Genomic DNA, 21439 nt, shown 5'->3' with positions numbered 1-21439 from the left:
TGTTTGCATGGAAAACCTGCAAAAATGGGATTCTAACTCTGCATAATTTGAAGCATAGAAAGGTCATTATGGAGGACTATTGCAAGTGGTGTAATGAGAAAATGGAAGATGTGAACCACACTCTCTTTTACTACTCTTCCATGAGTGACTGTTGGCGAAAACAGTTTAGTTACTTGCTGACATCTGAGAATAACGAAGATTTTGTGAATCTTGTAAGGAAAGTTATAATCAGAGGGAGTAATGGGGATTTGGGAAGTTCTTTCTAATGGTTTGGGGAATGTGGTATAGAATAAACCAGAAAATGCATGAGGAGAATATTCTAAAGCCTGAGCAAGTAGTTGATTATGCTTTGTTGTTGCATCAAGAACATAATGAAGCTCAGGGTGCTCCAAAGCAGATGAAGAACTCAAGATGTTGTTGGCTACCTCCTCCTTTGGGGGTGTTGAAATTGAATGTTGATAGAACTATATTCCATTATCAATGCAGAGCAAGTGTGGGGATTATTCTTAGAGATGACAAGGGTGGGAGGTCATATTTTCTGCTAGCACAAAAGAAAATGAGGTTAACGACCCTATGAAGATTGAACTAATAACTATCTTGAGAGGTTTACAATTATGCATTCCTTTGGGCCTACATGAACTACGAGTTGAAAACGATTCTCTATTGATAGTTAACGAAATACGTGCTGATGGAGAATCCATGTCCCTACTAGGCAACCTTGTCTATGAAGTAAAGAAACTGATCCAGAGATGCACCATCCAACATACTAGACGAATGGCAAATGAAGCAGCTCACCAAATGGCAAAACATGCTTGGAGTCTAGAAGACTTGATAGTTTGGTGGAACTCTTATCCTGATTATATTTCACAAATTATGTAGTCTAATACTATGATGTAAGCTTTTGATTTGATTTCTTGATATAAAAAAGAAGAAGGAATATAAAGGTATGATTTGTAAAAATTTTAAATAAATAAATTGTACCGGATTCATTTATAAAAAAGTAGACTCAACGATAAAAAACCATAAAAAAAATTATTTTTTAAATGAACTTCACTTTTTTATAAAAAATATGAGCGAGACTTGTTTATGCCTAACAATACTTTTTTAAAAATTATGAGAATTATTACAGTTATAAAAAACTTTTATAAAAATAAAATTTTAAATTAATGCGTTAAATTTATTTTAAAATAAAAATAATTTTATAAACGATATTAAATAATATTAATTTATAAATTTAATTTAATAGAATGTTTTCGTTGGTAAAGCATTTCAAATGTATTATATCATTCATTTGATTGGTCAGTCTAGCAACCTGCCATATTTAACTGGCCTGGATTATGCTCGTGTACTGACCAAACACTCCCCTGCTGTTCTTCTTCCTCGCCAGTCAGAGAGGAAGTGAGTGAGATGCAGCTTCTATCTGTGATCTCTAGCTACTCGAGCTGTAACAATGGTGCCTATTCACTCCCAGCACAGGTTTGTCTCTGTCGCTGTGTATCTCCTTGAATATGTTATGAACATTGAACGTTTCTCAATATTGAAAATGTCGCGCAGGGAAATTTGAAGAAAGAAGCACAGAACCCAGTTCCCAAAAAGCAGCATCAGTTGAAGTATTTAAAGAGCTTGGTTCCACCTCTAATGGCCGCAATCGTTACCTTATCTCCACTGTGCAATACTCCAGGTAACCATCATACTATTCATGGCAGGTGTTTGTCCCTTGAGGCCCCCCTTTTTACTTTGACAAAGAAATTGTTTTTGTATAATCCATTTATTCGAGTATTTCTCATAATTTAATGCCCCTCCTTTACTCTCAAAATGCCTCAACGCCACTAGAAGTTGCATCTTCTGGTGTCTGGCCTCTCTAGTAAGATACCACGTTGTTTAATTTTGATTATTACCCACAATAATAAAATGCAAAAAATGGTGCTGGAAGAAATATATATGAACTCCAACAATCCGAAGCAAGAAAAAATTTAAAAAACTGGGCAAAGCCCCAGCAAAAACAGTAAAATAAAGTATACAAAATTCTTTGATCGGTCTTAAGACTCTAAATGGCATACAAAATAGAATGTGTTAGTACGGTAATGGGTATCTCCTTAGGCTGGGAACTGATCAATTGTGTGGATTTAAGCTGTGTAACACACTGATAATGAGTTCTTGAATTCTTTGCCCGAATTCTTGGTGGTGGTGGATTTCAGAGAGACAGGCAAATGTCTGGGGGCTACGGAGTTTAGTACTTTCCGGCGGGAGACCCATCATGCCCTCTATTTTTTTTTTTAAGCCTGTTTAGTATTTGATTATACTAGGAGTCTTTTATTCTTATCGAATATAAGCCTCTTGGGCCTTGGCTATATGGCTTGTAAGGTATGTTCATTTGATCCTTAGTGAAGGAGGGTGAGACTCTTTTTCCGAAGATTTTTTATATGACTCCAACAACTTGTTAGTGAGATGCCGTCATAAGCTCATCATCTATTTTCTTTACTACGGTTCTGCATCAACTTTTCAAGTATCTGTGTTTCATTTACGTACCGTTCTGCACTCCAATTGCTTGTTTATATGTCTGTCAAGCGTTTTCAGCAGCTGCTTTTTATTAACTCATTGTTTTTTCGTGTCTCTCTGTGAAATTCACCCATAATTCAGATACTGAATTCTATGAATCTAATCTGCAACACACATCTTGATAAGCGAACTTTCACGTACTGTATATAATATTGTTTTAGCAGCACTGTATATAATATTTTCTCATTGCATCTACTGCCCTCCATTGATACGTTTATATGAAAGATGAAAGTATATGTATATGTATATGTATATGTATATGTATGTATGTATGTATGTATGTATACACGCATATTTGCATGTGTTTAGTTATTTTCACTGTTGATAATGATTACAGCTCTTCTTATAGCAAATTATTTAGACATTGTGCATGCCCTCTAAAGTCTAAACTGAAAAATTTACAAGCTTCTTTACTCCACATCTTTCCAGCTGTGGAACAAAGCACGTGCTACTTGCGTTTTTGGACCTTTTTTTACCTTCTATTTTATCCAAACATAATAGCTTAGATTCCGTCTTTTACTTGGTTTTTCAAATCCTTCTTTCCTGGCGCAGTTTCACTTGGACAAACCATAGATGTGCAAAGAGGAGCTTCATTGTTTCGTCGAGCTTGCATTGGCTGTCATGTTGGAGGCGGAAATATAATCCAACCTGTGAGAAGCCCTTTACTACTGCGATCCAAATAGTTATCCTTCTAAATCCATCACTTCTCTAATTTTTTCTCTTGATCTTCCCAGGGTGCAACACTTTTTACAAAAGATCTTCAGAGGTAATCTTCCTTTTATGTAATGTCCACCCAAGAGTATATTCTCATTTTCCGCATGTCACTGTTATTTTGTATATCTGCCAATACTGATTTGAAATTCCACATCTCACTGTTATTCTATATTACTGATTTTCCTGATTTCTAACTCTTTCATGAGTTCCCGCTTTTATTGGATCTACACTATGATTTTCATCATTTGATGTATCGGGGATGCACATCAAGTATTACGCTTTTGAAACCTTCAGGTGACATGCATGGTAGGAGCCATGCCTTCTAAGTTTATTATATTTATCTTGCTGCATGCATGCTTGTGAATAAAGTTGGCCAGAGATCTTGAGATTGTCTCATTATGTGATGGATTGCCTGGTTTTTCATCTCAAGCTTGTAAATAAATTACTTTACTATCCATGATGCCCGGGTCATTTCTCATGCAATGCATGCATCTATAAGCTTGGCCTAAGATCAGCATCTCTTGTTAATGCTCTCTGCTTGCATGCTTGAGAACAAGCGTGCTTGCCTCAAGGTTGAGACATTATAACATGGCCAACCATCACAATGAACATATTAGATCAGAAGTAGTAAATAAATCTTCTTGTTGCTTCTACAGAAATGGAGTAGAGGCAGAAGAGGAGATTTACAATTTGACATACTATGGCAAGGGAAGAATGCCAGTAAGTTTCATGCTCTTATTTACTTCTCCTGCAATATTACTTCCTCAGATCTACTTGGTCAGTGATAGAGTATCATATGGTTTTATGCAGGGCTTTGGAGAGAATTGCACGCCAAGGGGCCAATGCACATTTGGAGCCCGTTTGCAGGAAGAAGAGATCAAGCTTTTGGCCCAGTTTGTCAAGTTACAGGCTGATCAAGGATGGCCAAATATAGAAGAAAGTAGCGAAGATTGACCCCTGGACCTAGAAGGTGCAACTCATTTGTAAGCCGGCTCAACCTTTTGGGGAATGCTTCAGTCATTAGCTTAATTCATTGTATGCTACCAACTAGCTAGGTCAATATCTTTTGTCATGACTCGGTTACCATCATTCAAAACTACTGCTTCTTGGCATTACCTGAGAAAGAAACCTCTTTCAGTCTTTCTGTAGGTCCATATGCTCATTACTTGCATGCAAGCAGTCCTATGTGTACAGAGTTTCCAAATGTGGACTGAGATACTCATCATTTAATCTCCAGTCACAATTGATCGAAAAATACTTTAGAGAGAGCTCCATTCTTCAATTTCTGGAGCTATGCTTTCTTATATATTTGGATTGATAGACTTCATAATTTGACTGAGGTCGTAGTCTTAAGCCTTGTTGTGCTTGCTAATAATTGATATGCCTTCTAAAATCTCAAGCCATATCACTCAAATGCCAGGAATGTGTACTCGGCTTATAACTCGATATTGCCCCAGTAGTGATAGACTCCTTATCACTAAACATTACCATGATACGTTGTAGTTTAGGAAGGGAGCCGTTCTTACTTTACACCTTTTCTTTTCTTTTTCTTTTTCTTTTTTGTTTTTGTTTTTTTTTTTTAAACTTACCTACAAAAAATCATGGGTTCCTTCTTCTTAATTCCATTTTTTCACCGATCAAAAGGGGCATAACTTAAAGCAAGAAGGGTGCCCCTACTAGGGGTGAATTATTGAAGATATAATAAGATCACCGGCTTGCATGATGTGTAAAAGCAGCCGCATGAATGCTGTGGTACCTAAAATATCACTTCCCATGTAAAACATGTTGGGAATAAGAAAAATTATATTCATAAGCTTCATACACCACACACTATCTTTTTTGTTAATTTTTAAAATTTTTTTCTCTTATCAAATGTGTGGTATATAGATGATAAGTAGAAGAATTCAATTATTTTAATAATAATAAAACCAAAAAAAAAAATTTAAAAATTTAAAAAATAAAAAAAATTGTGGTATGTGGGGCTTATGAACAGCAATGCTCTGGGAATAATATTGCCTTTGGTAATTTCCAACGTACACAGTTCTGATGATAATAACTAATGATCTACCATACTGAAAGCGAAAATAATTTTACCAACTCTTAAGTAATAACTCTTCATTTGCAGAACAGAATAATGTTACCTTGGAATAAATAAATCTCCTTAATGTTTTTCTCGATCTGCAGAATATTTAGGATTCAATCGATCCTACAGGCTAGGGGATGCTGGTTCTGTCTTCCGAATGAATACATGATAACCCTCTAACTAGCTAGTTCCCTTTTCTTTTATCCTGATCAAGATGGAAACACCGGGATGCTTTGCTCATTCCTAAAGAAATTACTAGGATCAATGACGGTTTTTACACGAACTAGTCTCTTGAAGTTGTTCTTAAAATACTTCAAACCCCAAGTACTTGCTTGTGCATAGCTTGCATTGTTGTTATCGTTTTGCCCCAAGTCAAGATCCCTATAGTTCAGGTAGGCTGCTCTTGGAGACTTCGAAACATAAGGTGCCATGTACGCATAAAGACTTCTCATCCACCCGATTTGTTGCTGTGTTTCATTGTCGGAATCCCATGTGACTAAATATTGGATTTGATATAAATTTCCACTTCTGTGTGGGAAAGGCGTTTCTGAATCAGAAATATCACTCATCTTTCCACCATAAGGTGTCAAGATCAGCAAGGATGTCTGTTCCACCATTAGTCTTTGCCACAACCCTTCCAACCCAGCTTTCGAAATAGGTTCCTTCACGTAGTCTGATTTTGCTTTGAAGAAACTCTTCGACTGTGGGCTTCTATCAAGCAAAACTCGCAAGGGACTCCTGCTTGGGAAGCCAGCAAAATAAAGAACAGACTGTATCCAACTCATTTCAGTGCAGTTGTTGCGCTCCAAAGCCAACTCAGGAAAACTAACTTTCATCAAAAGGAGGAGTCTCTCAGCCGGCCCAAGAAACAATGATATGAACGAAATCTGAATTGTCTTTGATCCGCCATTTGAAGGTGCATTAGCAACGTTTACAACTGCATGGAGGAAAAGATCTTCATGAAGCTTACTGGCAATGGCTTGCCACTTGTGCAGATGCTCGGTTGCGCCTTGTTCCAACGTCTTTTTGACCTTAAAAATAGTCACCACCGGCGGAACAGGGACCAACCTGATTTTCCATGCGAGTATGACTCCAAAGCTCGACCCTCCTCCACCTCTGATCGCCCAAAAAAGATCTTCTCCCATGGATTTTCTGTCTAAAAGTTTACCGTCAGCATCGACAATCTTAGCATCCATAACGTTATCAGCAGCAAGGCCATATTTTCTGAATAGAGTCCCGAAACCACCTCCGCTTAACTGTCCCCCAACGCCCACCGTGGGGCAGCTTCCTGCTGGGAAGCCATAGGCGTTACTTTTCTCTGAAATCTTGTAGTACAACTCTCCTAGGGTTGCACCGGACTCCACCCATGCACTCTCATTTTCTACATCGATGCTAATAGACCGAAGATTGACAAGATCGATGATGATGAATGGAACAATATCAGACACATAGGAAAGGCCCTCGTAGTCATGTCCCCCACTTCGAACCCTTACTTGCATGCCATGTTTCTTGGAACAAATCACGGCTGCTTGGACGTGGGAATCATGAAATGGAGAAATGATGAATTGCGGTTCGGAAGAGTTGATCAAGAGCCTTAGGTTTCGTACGGAAGATTTTAAGAGGGAGGCATAAGTCGAATTATTCTTACTGAAGATCATTGATCCCGAGGTAGTAGAATTATAAGAATGCTGGAAATCGGAAGAAAAACATTGCTGGAAGCTGCCGTCATGACTAGAAGAATTACTTGAAGCTGCAGTACTAGGTGAGGACCATGCTGAGACAGTTATGAGAATGAAGATCAATATTAATGGAAGACTTTTAAGGTTCGAAATTCCCATATTTTTTTCTCCGATGAAATCTTAACAGGTAGTAGCTCTACACCACATATGACTAATATATTATATATATATATATATATATATATATATAATGCTATACATCACACTCTTATCTTATTTTAATTATATTAAATAATATGTAGCATATTTATCATTATTAGATGATAAAAAAGTATGTATTAAATAATTATTTAATAATGATAAATATGTCACGTCATACTTAATAAAATAAAAATAAAATAATAGTATAGTGTATACAATTTTTGTTATGAGACAAACGTAAAGGTTAAACCGTAATGATTATATATTTCATCTTTTAAAACAACGGAAATAGTAAAGTACACGATGTCACGTGGAAAATTTAATGTACAAATTAAGGTTATTTATGACAGTTCTACAATATTAATATTTAGGATCATGTAGTTATCCACCATATATATATAGGTTATTAATTAGAGAGAGATCAACATCCTCGAATTCCTTCGAAGAAAAATTCCCCAATCGATATGTACAACTCATTTTGAATGCAACAAACCAATATGATAGTGTCATTTTATAGGAAATACTATTTTTAAGTTTTGAGTTTTTCACTTTATTTGAATTTTAATTTCGCATAACCGTATATGAAGGTCATGTATAGATAATAAAATCTTTAAAATTAAAGGGGAAAGAAGGATGAAAATTAATTAATCAATTGATCATGCTTCGGTAATTTCAATGCATCTTATCATATTGATCACCAGATATTCCTAGCTATATCTCTCTGTTGATGCTGGACTGATCGATAATATATATTATAATACATGTGTGATCTTGGTAGATATACTATAATATGTTTGTGATCTTGGCAGATGTACTTTGTAACAACGTTTTAAATTTTATTTTGCCGACCATTCTTGTTTAAGCAATATTGGAATCAAATATTTTGATACCGATACATTTGGTGCATGTATCGTTTCAACCTTCAGGATAATATATATATATATATATATATATATATGAAATAATTGATGATCTTATAAAATGAGTATACATTAAGAACATGATTAACAAAGTAGAGATATATATTAGTGTCAAAAGATAATATTAAAAATAATGACAAAATTGAGTTGAGACAAAATAACAAAGGACAAAAATAAAAGAGCAAAGAAATTGTTAAAAATAATGATATTAAAAAAAGAATGATGAGATATTTAAAATTAAAAAAAATTAAGATTATATAAATATCTTTTAGATTTTAGAATTAATTAAATACTATCTAGATTTAAATCTTACAAAAATGCAATTCAAATTCAAGAAACTTATAAAACTGACATTAAAACAGTTAGAAATGGAATAGGCCCGAAATGTCAATTCCGGCCAAAATGACCGGAACAGGCCGTCGGAATGGACCAGAATTTGGAATGAAATGGAACAAAGGTCGAGGAGATGTAGTGCACCTGACCTGTATTACACCGGAACGAAAAAAATTCAGAAAGAAATAGTCAAAACTGAACAAAATTGAAAACTATGGTTTAAAATCTTATCATGTTAATATTTTTCCATCAAATGAGTCATAACCCAAGCCAATCGCAGATCATGGACGTTAATTAAAATCTTGCTTCAAAATTCATATTGTTATGAGATTTTTCCTGGGCATGTTTTAAAAATTTCAACCAAGCTATAATTAATATTCTTGCTTATTTTAATTTATTTATATTTAATTTAATTTGTGGGTTCGAGTCGTACAGATCTAATTAATAAAAATGCTATTCGTTATAGTTTAAGTATTATCCTTTCATGATCATCTCACAGCTATGATCAAATAATTAATGATGCAAAACAAGAGATAATGAAAAATATTAAGAAAATATGATGAATAGGATTACTCATCCCATATAGCAAATTGTAATGATACTTACAATATTATTATGGTTATTATATAAATTTCTATCTCAAGCTTTTTAATAATCGATCCCTAACGAGATTGAGGGGTCCAAAATTAATGAGCTATTCATGGGCTATTTCATCAAAAGCTAAATCGGCCCATGATCTAAACCGGACCGTTGTGCACGTGTGGTTGAAAGCTGGCTTGGTGCATTGGCCACTTTTGATGAGATGTATAAATGATCAAAAAATCTTCACAACCTCCTAACACTCCACACTCCACATTATTTTTAATTTTTATTATTTTTTTCTTTTATTAAATATTTATTATATGAATAATGAATAAAAAATTTGAAATAATTTAAAAAGAATAAACTCAAAAAAAATTTTTAAACAAATATTAAAAATTTAAAAAATTTAAAAAAGTATGGAGTGTGGAGTGTGGTGGAGGTTGTGTAGTAATGCTCATAAATGATTCTCATTTAAAATGTATATATAAACACTACAACCCATTTCCTTGCAACTTAGATTTTTTGGATAGAACCTTTACCTCCTCCAACCGTCTGCATCGGCATCATCTCTGATAGCTTTGAACACTTCACCTCATTCACTAGTTGTCGACATCATCTATGATAAGTGGGCTCATTTCTCCCAAATTTTGAGTGCACATTATTTCCATAGTGTGATTGTACAAGTTTAGGGATAGATCACATTATTCCAATGGAGTGATCTTTTGCGTGCTTGTAATTGTACATAGCTTTTATGTTGTCGAAAACCTCAAGTTTCTCATCTAATTAAGAAAATTGTTCTGACATGATGTTAATGGTTCAGTTTTGACAGGGTAGAAAAAGACTGCTATCCATGTGATATAACAATATGGGCAACGCTTGTCATCCATGTAGTTAATTTGTTCTTGTATTTTTATCTAGGTGATTTAGGAAAATATGATATTATCTGAGTTGTTGTCGAGTATCAAATTGTAAAATCTAGATTTGCTATTCTCCTACGCACTTGAACTGCATTGCCCCCACTATCCTGCAATCAAACATAAAATGTGGCCGTCGAATGTTTCCGCAATGTGAATTACCTTTGAATTGCTCATAATCCAGACCCAACATGAATTAACTTTGACCCCTTCGATCAAGAACAAAACGGAATCAACCGTTGAACGTTTTCGCAATGTTCAAAAACCAATCTCGAGTCTTGGCTGCGCTTCAGAGATGGAGGACAGTGAGAATGGATGAGGGAGATGAGAATGTTAGGTTTTAGAAACCCATATCAGGTCTGGGGAAGCTTCGGAGATGGAGGAGAGTGAGGTGGAGGAGATGGAAGAGGGAATCTATGGTGGGTTAGTGCGAAACACACCGTCTCATTTTCTACGTAGATCGTTCATGTGCAATCCTTGCTCCAAATCTCCTGCATCCATAATTTTTCATATATAAAACTTAAAGGATTTGCGAGCGATAAAATATTAAAATAAGATTTTTATTTCTATTTTTAGATTATTAAAAAACTAAAACTCTTGGTAAATAATATATAGTACTCCCATTAATTTGTATAATTAGCAAGTAATTAAATATACCACTTGTCACGATTCCGAATAATGCTCATGATGTTAATCACTAAGATTAATAATGCATCTCAATTTCAGAGAGAACATGTTCGGCATGGTCATATATATATATATATATATATATATATATAATAGCTAGCCAATTATTACTATCCTTATTAATGTTGACCATAACATGATGGATGGATGATCATCATGAATTAACATAGGAAACATAGAAACATAATCACATTAGATGGACCCCACTGGTTGTTAAATGTAGAAAAATTGATTACAATATACTAACAACTTCCAAAGCTCTCGCGCACCTAGCTAGCTAGCTAGCTCGCTCTCTAATTAACGACCATGTCTCTTATATATCTTGATTAATTACACAACGAGATTTCTTAATTGCCTAAATTATATTGTTTGCCACTTCTCTTTACTCTTAGCTAAAAGTCAAGCCAATTAAATGCAGCGCCACTGCTAAATCTTCTTAAATTAACCATTTTTTTTTTTTTTTGTTGGCTGGGGAAGTTTCATTTTCAAGTTGATCATCATAATTAAAAACCAAGATTTCCAAAGTACTATATGGTTCCTTGCAATTTGAATGTAGAAAAATTCTATTCATAAGCTTCAAATACCATACACTATTTTTTTATAATTTTTTTTAATTTTATTCTCTTATCAAATATGTGGTATATTGATGATGAGTAAAATAATTCAATTATTTTAAGAAGAAAAAAAAAATTGTGATATGTAGTGTGTTGGGTTTATAAATATCAATGCTCTTAAAGGTAATATCCTGATTAAGGAGAATTTTTTTCTTTATTCTTTCTGTTTTTCTGGACAAGAACAACGCCGTGGAAAATGAGTGAAGAAGAAGAGAAATTAATAAACCTAGCTCTCACGGATTCCTGATTTTGGAAAAAAGGGTAGCAAGATTTACCTAACACTGTACATGATTTTCATTGAAGTTGTTACACCAAATTAAACCAAACAAACTAGAAAGTCTGAGTACTTCTTTTTACTTGGATTGTCAAGGTTTCCTTTTTATATATTAAACACTAATTTCTCCCAAGTTTTAGGTCATTGACTGATCATTACGTGACATGAATGTTGCAGTTAACCAGTCATTGAGCCTTTTTGTATAGTTTCTCATACCTTTCAAAACAGGGAAAAGGAAAAAGATTCCATGACCAATGGTCAAAAGAAATGAGGAAGACAGGACAATCTGCACATCCATTTTCTCCAATGAATAAATGAATGTAAAGGTCAAAAGATCTGGAACAAATGCAGAGCAACTGCAGGCACACGTTGTCGCCTGCCCTTTTTTGTTCCCATGTGGTACAGTACCGTGACCACAAAAGTTTAGTTTCGTGAGGCCATAGATCTGGAGACGTTTGGATTCTGAGATGATTTGAGATGAGTTGAGATGAGTTGAGATGGATTGTGAATAGTAATGAAATGAATTGTGAATAGTAGTAAAATTTGTGAGTTAAAGTTGTTGAATAGTAATAAATAGTAGTGAGATGAGTTGAGATGACTTGCGAATCCAAACAGTTGATCGCATATACATAGCTAGGCAATTAATATGGAAGAGCTCACCCTAAATTTCCTTCACAACTTGCTTAAACTAGAAACAGTTGACTATTAAGAGCAGCATTATAATTAATAGTACTTTATAAAAAATAAAAAATAAAAAAAAATAAAAAATAAAAAATAAAATCGTTCCTGGCTAGTACTCCCTTTATGATTTTTTTTTTTTTTGGGTCGAAATTATAAATTTATTACTAAAGGAAAGACCACATGAATTACATCAGGAAGAGTCCTATTGAGTATCTCCAAAGTCCAAACAAACAGTCCCACGGTTAATCGCAAAATGGTACGTACCAAACTATTAGACTTGCGAGTCCCATGGTTGGCTACTGTGAAGGCAAATTTTGGAATATCTATTGGCTGGCAGTCGGATTGTGTATGTATATTTCGAGAGGGAAATATTATATATAGTTATAAAAAATTACACAAATTAACGTAATTTGATGTGACTCATCATATCATTCTATAAAATTATTTTTATTATAAAATAAATCTAATGAATTAGATAAAACTATATCAATTTATGATATTATTTTTATATAATCTATTTGTAGCTATAACACTCATCATTGCCCAAAAATCATGTAAAAGAAAGGTGTACATCTTTTGCATTCTTAATTAGATGGTAAGTAAACAAGTAACTTCTCGTCAAGAGAAAATACTAATGTTGTCTTGGAAAATGGTGGGCTGGGGACAAATATAATAAGCTCATTTTTAAATAATGAGATGAGATAAAATGATTTTAGATAAAAATTAAAAATCGAATAAAATATTATTAAAATATTTTTTTTAATATTATTATTATTTTAGAATTTAAAAAAAGTTAAATTATTTATTATATTTTATGTGAAAATTTGAGAAAGTTATATAATGAGATGATATGAGATTTTTATATAATCTAGAATTGTTAATCTTAATAAAAAATGATTTCTTAATCCAATCGGAACATAAAATCTATTATCCCTAAGGGAAAAGGAGTGCTTTGGAAAAGGTGCATCGAGTAGGGTCTGTTTGGGAGGGGGAAGATGATGATGTATAGGTGAGGCTGGTGATCATTGGGAATTGGTAGGCATTGGGGAGGGGGGAGAGTTGGCATGCACATGTGAGATTTGTTAGGGGAGACAAATAAGGAGCATGAGATCCATGCACTTGCCAAAAGAAAGTACTGAGACTGGTTTCTCTATAAAGAAGGTCGAGAGGGGGATGTATTCATGATATATAATATATATATATATATATATATATATATATATATAGCGACTAAGCCGGGATATGAGCAACAAAAAATACCTTAAAAGACCAAGAAATGAGATTATAAAGAATGATGGAAGCTGAAAGTTAGAAAAGAGAGGAATAGTACATCAAAATTAAGCTAAGGTAGTACTGTTTGAGAAGCGAGGGATCGGAGGAGCCCTCCACCCCATAAGCTGGTTGGCAGAATGGAGTGGCAGTACAAGACATTTTAGGCTCAATGGATGAGTTTGGGCCAATATCCATGAGAGAGGAGTGATCATCTAGAGATGGAAAAGTAATGGGTACCGAACTTGGTACATATATAACTTAATTACTCCTTGTCTCGTTTGATGGGTGTTTATTAATGCTGATTATATATATATGAGAAAACTTTTATTTAAATCATTAACAATTTTATTTATTTATTTATCTGCTTCTCAATATATTTGTTTTCATAATATATATTAGTATATATGCTGATCACTAAATCCAATTAAAGATAATCATGAAATCCCCTAAATGAATCTGCACCAGTAGTACGTACCCTTGAGCAGAAACTGATAAAGTGGGGACAAACAAAAGGTATCTCGAAACCCTATCTACAACGGAGAGAATATATAGGTGAGAAATCAAACACATGAAAGTGGGACCAAAATGTATATATAGGAAAACTAAAGAAAAAATAAAACTCAAATTAATTAATTATACCACATGATGATGCACCTACCACCTTAATGATTATATCAATCGAGAAATCAAGTAGTAGTACTGTTTGAGCTATATTTCAAAGTAAAACATCATGTGACCCCTCCCCCATTAATTAATAATATTATTAATTAATCAAACCCTAATGTTTAAAAAGGTGTGGTCCTTTCCCTTCCATTAGGGCTTGCTTGTCTACATATATATATATATATATATATGTATGTATGAATAAATATAGATAAAAGTTACTATTAAGAATATGTATTTTATACACATGATGTGACATCATGTAGACCACACATCTCTCTAAATGAGTATTAGAAACAATCAACTAGAAGCAGACACGTAGTGAGTACAAAATGTGCACTACTATAGTGACTTCTCTTTAACATTACTCTATATATATATATATATATGTCATTGTTTGTCAACCGATAGAGGGCACCAGATCAGACAAATTAGGAACCACCCAAAGCTAAAGACAAAAGGGAGGCATGCATGCATGCATGCAGCCAGCAAGCTAGCTCAACTGATTCCACCAGACACCAACCAACTTGCTGGCTAGCTTTATAAATATTATTCATTCCCCTCATCCGTCTCTATAAATAATAATGCAACAGTTATCACTAATTACCAAAAAATAATGGCGCAGAAGGGACCAATCGGTCACTTATAAGCACATGGCTAAGGCTTTTGTAAATGTGTTAATTAAACCATGGCCTGCATACAGCTTTTGTAAATTTAATTAAGAATTCAAGAAACCCTAATTCATTTCCAAGTACTACTCCTCCGATCTCAGTCGTCTCGGCTAAGCTAGACTTTTGATGATCTTAAGCTTTTCATGACAAGGTTCCAGTACACAAATTTAAAGCAAGCACCAAAAAGTGGTTAGCTAGAATCTTCAATACTCATAAATAGCTGTTAGCTAGAATCTTCAACACTCAAATAGCTTGAGGCACAAAAATACAGCTAATATATTATATGAAGCAGATATATTCCAAGATGTAAAGCACTTTTTGCACGCAAGAAATTCCAAAACTAAGAATATATGATCTCCTTGAATGATCGCCTTGATTGCTCAACTCAGCTTAATTAGATTGAGTTAATTAGAATAAGAAACTAATGATATGTACAAATTTCAAATATATAAATCTCGCATAAATATTATTTTATAAAAAAAATAAAGTGAACTCTATTATGAGTCAAAAAGTGTGAAAAACTTAATTATTTTTTTATGGAGTCTACATTTTTATAAAAATTTTGTACAAGATTTGTATATTAATTTGGAACTTGTATATAATATTACTCAATTAGAATCTTAATGACTTTCATTTGGGTGGAAATTTGATCAAGACATCAATTAAACAACCGGTTCTGGAATCAATTTGATCACTATGATCAATAGATCTGGTGATCCAAGTGTTGTAACTGGTACTGGATAAATTTGGTAACATTCATCGCATATATATTTTATTTATTGCTTATAACCACAAAAAATAAAAATAAAAAAGAAGAAAAAGATCAACTTTCTAATATTAACCATGCATGACACCTTGAGTTGGACACAAATAGTTAATCATGTTAAATGATTTTTTATGTATAAAGTACAAGTAACTCAGTTAATTATCAAGTAATGGAAAAAAAAAATAAAAAAATACAGCTAATATGAGTTGAGAGTAGTACTTTATCCAAGTCGCTGACAGGCAGCACTGGTCCCCTGTTCATTTAATTTATAATGTGAAAACTAATTATGCAAACCCTGGAGAGAGAGAGAGAGAGAGAGAGAGAACCATCACTCATCAGGTCAGTGTCAATAGCTGTAAAAGGACCAAAAACCGCCATTAAATACTCCATCTATGCAGCAGGCACAGTACTACAGGCCGAACTCCGAAGAGAGAGGTGCATGATCATAAAGCATGCATAAAGCATTTATATAGATGGAGAGGGCCGAGTCACGAGGCCGGTCCCCTCCATAAGAGCCAGCGTGCATATCCCGCGCCTTCTTTTGGCAATCTTAATGGAAGAGTGAATTCAGCTAATTCCGGTGTTCCTTAAAGCTGCTTAATTTCCAACAGAGGCCGGCCATGAGATGCTATTCCTTAATTTTTTTTTTTTTTTCTTCCGTTCGTCGATCTCACGTACGTGTCTGTCTGGTATATGTTGGTTATTGAGAGGTTGAAGCTGCCAGCATGATCTGGTAAGAACCTATCCCTCCGAGACTACTCTAGGGCAAATCTTGCACCGGAAAATTTAGCTATATATATATATATATAGATCATCTCCAGCTTTAGATCACCAATTCTCTTTCTTGCTTCCATTCTCATCGATCGTGTGATATATATTTGAGGGTATATATATATATAGGCATTTAGTTTAGGTTTTTCAAAGGGGTTTTCGAGTAAGCTAAAAGGGATTCAAATAACACACTAGAAATTAGATCTCATTCCACTTGATCTGCTAGCTAGCTTCGTAGATATGGTTCCAATATCAGGTCATCCTGCAGCTTCAATCACTCACTTCCAACAAAAGGAAGAAGCTTTTGCATTCATGTTTATATATCTGTGTATATATGACATCTTTTGAGGGTGCATATATATATAATTGATGGTCCATAGCTCGCAAATGCATTCCAGATGAGAAGGTACATGTTTTTCCAATGTTTTATATTTTCTTTTATTTCTTGTATCTTTTTCTCGAGCAATTTTTGTTGTTGTTGTTGTTGATTTAGAAGTATATTTATAAATTCATCCTGTGGCAGTACTGAATCACTGATTGTATTCTATATTGAAAACCTGTTTATATTTGGTCGTCTACATACATAATGTCATGATTTGCATACATATATACATGACATGTCGAAAGTGCATGATATAATATATATATATATATATATATATATATGCGTACACATCTATCCATCTGTCCATGCTGTCAAAGCTTCATGAGTTTTCAACTCAGCCAGTACCAACCATGCCTCTTAATAAATACAAGATGATGAAAACGAAATCTCCTCTCAACTCTCTCTCTCTCTCTCGCAAGGCTTGTGCATTTTTGTACTGATGTTGCTGGTAGTATCTAGAGGTACCATAATGGAAAACAAGTTCCCAATCAAGCCAACGAACTTTGAAAGTTAATGTATGGCATTGTAAAGCCTATAAAGTTAATTGTAGTACTTTCGGCTGCTAGGAGTCTAGGACGACTTCACACGAAGTTGCACACACAGATACGTACCATGCATGCTTAATTTCATACATCGATCTTCTGATCATCAGAAAAAAGGGACGGCTCAATGGGTATATATGATTAATATGGTTTTACCTTTGTCATCTACGTACGTGTCCATTTTGTTAATGTTCATGATCGATCTACCAGTGTAAATAGTGATCTGTAACAATAAATTAAGACAACATATATATATATGCAACTTTCCAAAAATGTTCTCAATTTGTTAACTTTATTAAATGAAAACATGCAATTCTTTTGGAAATTGGAGGCAACTGTCTTATGTTGATCAATACGGCGCCACAAGGCCAATATATTGGCCGAGAGAGAGATTAGTGTTTGGCATAAATTAAAGACACTCGACAGAATTAATTGGTCAGTATTATTGGCATTGATCTTCATGATAGTGATATATAGTAGGAAGCAATTGGGTTTTTAGAATATTGCCATATATATCAATATTATTAATGCAATAAGGGCTTAAGAGCGCATGCGTTGTTGCTGATCTCTTTCGCTTTTATCGCGTCGTCCTTTTATTCTAGTTATATTAATACATGATGATGTATCATGAGTAGCTAATTTCTTAGCCGGTACTTAATTTCCAACACATATATCATGTTAGCATAAGATTTTGCTTCTAATTTTCTAGATCAGTTCTCGATCGATCCGAAGAATGTCTTAAGCATTTTATATATGTGTGTGTGTGTAATTTCCTAATTGGTGATCATGACTTAAATTTTAGTGACATGACTAGCTAGTAATTGCATGCAAGCCTGCGTGATGTATGGGATCAATAGCATATATGTACTCTTGATTTTATAGTGATTTTATGTATATATTAACTTTTATTTAATTTTCGCTTAATAACATGAACACAAATGCGAAATATTAGATGACGACGTGGCTACTTTATAACACTACCTCATGTCATGCACCTAAGAAGAATAAATTAATTAAGGAGGGTAGTGTTTATGTGACTTCCAAGGAAATTAAAAAAAACTTCATGCTTATATATTAATGCATCATCATGCGAAATATCCCATGCATAAATGTATATTATATCTGATCTACGCTACCAGTTGCATGCAATCACATTTTTCCAATATTTCAGCTCTCTGAAGGCCAGGGTAGCGAGCGGCTGCTACATACGCGTGTACGTACTTTCGTATATAAGATCGATGATGAAAGCAAGCCAGCTAGCTACTGTTTTTCGCCTATAAGATTTTGATATAAATACGTAAGTAATTAGAGTTCTGATCATCAATTTGTGTGCTGAAGCAGAAAGCAGAAGATTGTAATATTAGTCATTAGTCATTCATGATTTTTTCTACACACACATATGATGAGTACTACTGGCCGGACTAGTTCTGATCTTGTTCATGAGAATCTAATTCGCCAGTACCAGATCATGATGATGGTACGTACTGGATATATTTCTATCTATCAGAATATTGTATGGTCATTAGTCATTCATTCTCGGGGTATGCGTCAAATTAGACGCTAGATGCTCAGTGCTCACGGCCCCCAAAATTAAAGAACAAAAAAATTTGAAACAATATTATAATGTAGATCATCAAGATTAATATTTTCTGATAGATACGACGGACGGACGGACGGACGGACGGACGGACGGAAATAATATACATTTTGAAAGGTGTTCAATCAAATGTACAGCAATAGATTATGAAATGGAAAATAATTGACGATGGCTAGCTGGTATATATCTGTAAAGTGAGTAGTACTGAGAATGAGTACTACTCCAGCTCTATACTTTCGTATGCCGAACAAAGTAGAAGTGACACGTAGTACGTTATCTCAACCCCTGTTTTTTTAGCAGATATGTTGTCCTAATCAGGCGCAACGTCCAATCAAAGGTACTTGATCATGTGAGTGGTAATTACCGATCGAGTACTGGATCGAAGACATGATCGTGATCATGATCACGATGATTCACACCATTTGGTTTGTTGTTTACCTTAATTTCTGTGAAGTCCGATCTTAATTAGCCATTGTGTGTATGCAGTAAACAGCAGCATTGATTTCTAATGCATGATACCTTAATTGTGTATTAGAATTTCAATGTTATTAAATGTACGGTACTGATCAACAAACTATACTTTAAAATCAACAAAAAATTAAACAACATTATGACATGCATGCATAAATAGGCTCTCATACCAGTTCGCCTTGTAGAGATTAAGGCTATGTTTGGTTACCAATAAGAAAAATTCTATTTATTATTCTTACACCACACATGATCACACATAATTTTTATTTATTTTTTTTATTTTTTTATCTTACCAAATGTGTAGTGTATAGATGAAAAATAGAAGAAATCAATTAGTTTTGAAAGAATTAAATTAAATTAAAATAATTAAAATAATAATAATAATAATAAATGTGGTGTGTAATGTGTGAAGATAAAGAGTAATAAAATTTAAATGTTTATAACAGAGTAAGATAACATATTTCTAATCATGATCGTTCAAATTTCTTTGAAGAGGAATATATAATATTCATTAACTCACTTTTGGATGGAGTTACATAGGGTCATACCTTGGGTAGGGTCCGTGGTATGACCCTACCCAATATTAATAAGTTCTTCGTTATAGGTTTCAGTCATTGAGGACTGCACATTCAATTACCCTTATCTACTTATAAGCTCTATTCATTGCTAGCATCTACAATAATTATGTGTATGTATGTATGTATGTGGACCATCTATGTCAAGTCTCATATATATTTGAGTTTCCAACATGATCTACTAAGAGTAGTCTTTGTCTATGCATGTGGACCACTATATGAAAAATGGGAAATCTCTTAATTAATGATCATAAACGTACATTAGAGGAAATTAGATTTTATACCCCCAACTATCACCTATTTGCAATTTGAACATTAACTATGAAAAATTACAATGTGTACGATAAACAACCAATATTAGAATTTATGGCTCAACACATAAGTAATAGTAAATGAAGAGATAAATTGAAAGTAAGTAATAATATTATAGGGTACACATTTCAAAAAGTATCGAGAAGTGCTACAACCACGTCAATAAGTATGATTTTCATATGATATGTTAAATTTATTTTTTTAATAAAAGTAACTTCATAATTTAACGTATCATATTAAGTCACATCAGTTTATGAGTTTATTTTTATGGAATATCTTTCTGGCTAAAACATTTATCAAATCGGACAATCAAATTCGTGATCTGGAGGCGCCTCCTCTCTCTCTCTCTCTCTCTCTCTCTCTCTCTCTCTCTTACAGATCTCAGCTTTCTGACAACTACTGAGAGACACGTGTTGCACAAGCAGATTCACAGGTCGAAAATCATTTGGTGGAAAGTAGTGATTTAAATCACTACGCATGGTTCTCACTCACGCGCCGCCCACATATGCGCTTGGTCCTCACGCTCCACCCCTTCCGGCAGCTCTTCTCTACACACGTGTCAGATCACAGGACTCGCCACCATCAGAACTTTCAGATCCGACATTTATGGCTGAAAAAAGACAAGTGTGTTACCTTCATAGGCTGTCACATATTTCGAAGTCTACCAGGATTGGTCTAAATTGTAATTCGTCATTTTTCGTATCTATCTTACTGCTTTCTTTTTTAGTTTCCTTGTTAATTAAAAGTAAAAAAAGTGTTCGTCTCTCGGATGTTTGTCTATAGAGGTTTAGTTGTCCTTTTTTGAAGGGTGATGTTGAGTCTCTATTTAGGCAGATGATATTGTCTCTTAGACGTTTGTCTGTAGAGGGTATCAGCAATAGTGAAGACTAGACCAGTCACAAAAAAAAAAAAAAATAGTGTACTGGTAGAGCTCTAAATGCATTATTTTGATTTTGATGTCATGTTTGATATAAGAATATCTTATAATGTACTATCAGGTTATGAATGTAAGTTTATCTAATGAATGAATGATGACAGTTTTCCTTAAGAAAAACATTTATCAAATCTAATTAATCATAAAAATCATATCTGAAAATTGAATTTAAAACTATAAGAACACCATGACCAACATATGCATGCTTTCATTTTTGCAACATCACAACTGCGTCATAC

At 33.9% G+C, this 21439-nt stretch overlaps 2 protein-coding genes and 1 long non-coding RNA gene across 3 annotated transcripts; 2 read left to right on the top strand and 1 right to left on the bottom strand.

The window, feature by feature from the left end:
* The first annotated feature begins 1314 nt into the window (after positions 1-1314).
* On the top strand, positions 1315-4631 carry LOC108985418 (cytochrome c6, chloroplastic-like). Its single transcript, XM_018957706.2, has 6 exons — positions 1315-1476; positions 1555-1681; positions 3112-3209; positions 3294-3325; positions 3930-3993; positions 4084-4631. Exons 1-6 carry the CDS (start codon positions 1408-1410, stop codon positions 4225-4227), a joined length of 534 nt encoding a protein of 177 aa, XP_018813251.2. The 5' UTR covers positions 1315-1407; the 3' UTR covers positions 4228-4631.
* Positions 4632-5565: 934 nt separating this feature from the next.
* On the bottom strand, positions 5566-7194 carry LOC109021977 (berberine bridge enzyme-like 26). The gene has a single exon (XM_019004736.2). The coding sequence runs from the start codon at positions 7192-7194 to the stop codon at positions 5566-5568; it is 1629 nt and encodes a 542-aa protein (XP_018860281.1).
* Positions 7195-15931: 8737 nt separating this feature from the next.
* On the top strand, positions 15932-18844 carry LOC108984149. The gene is made up of 2 exons (XR_001994981.2): positions 15932-16790; positions 18483-18844. It is a non-coding gene; the product is annotated as an uncharacterized LOC108984149 (long non-coding RNA).
* The last annotated feature ends 2595 nt before the right edge of the window (positions 18845-21439 follow it).

Source organism: Juglans regia, chromosome 3 (genome assembly GCF_001411555.2).
Source record: "Juglans regia cultivar Chandler chromosome 3, Walnut 2.0, whole genome shotgun sequence".
Taxonomy (NCBI): Eukaryota; Viridiplantae; Streptophyta; class Magnoliopsida; order Fagales; family Juglandaceae; genus Juglans; species Juglans regia.
The sequence above is the reverse complement of the archived record's forward strand: the minus strand, read 5'-3'. Positions and strand labels throughout refer to the sequence as shown.

Excerpts from the sequence above, each read along its gene's own strand:
- LOC108985418 (XM_018957706.2), top strand. The coding sequence starts at position 1,408 with ATGCAGCTTCTATCTGTGATCTCTAGCTACTCGAGCTGTAACAATGGT. Across the intron at positions 1,477-1,554 it reads CCTATTCACTCCCAGCACAG|GGAAATTTGAAGAAAGAAGC; the intron begins GTTTGTCTCTGT and ends AATGTCGCGCAG. Across the intron at positions 3,326-3,929 it reads TTTACAAAAGATCTTCAGAG|AAATGGAGTAGAGGCAGAAG; the intron begins GTAATCTTCCTT and ends TTGCTTCTACAG.
- LOC109021977 (XM_019004736.2), bottom strand. The coding sequence starts at position 7,194 with ATGGGAATTTCGAACCTTAAAAGTCTTCCATTAATATTGATCTTCATT.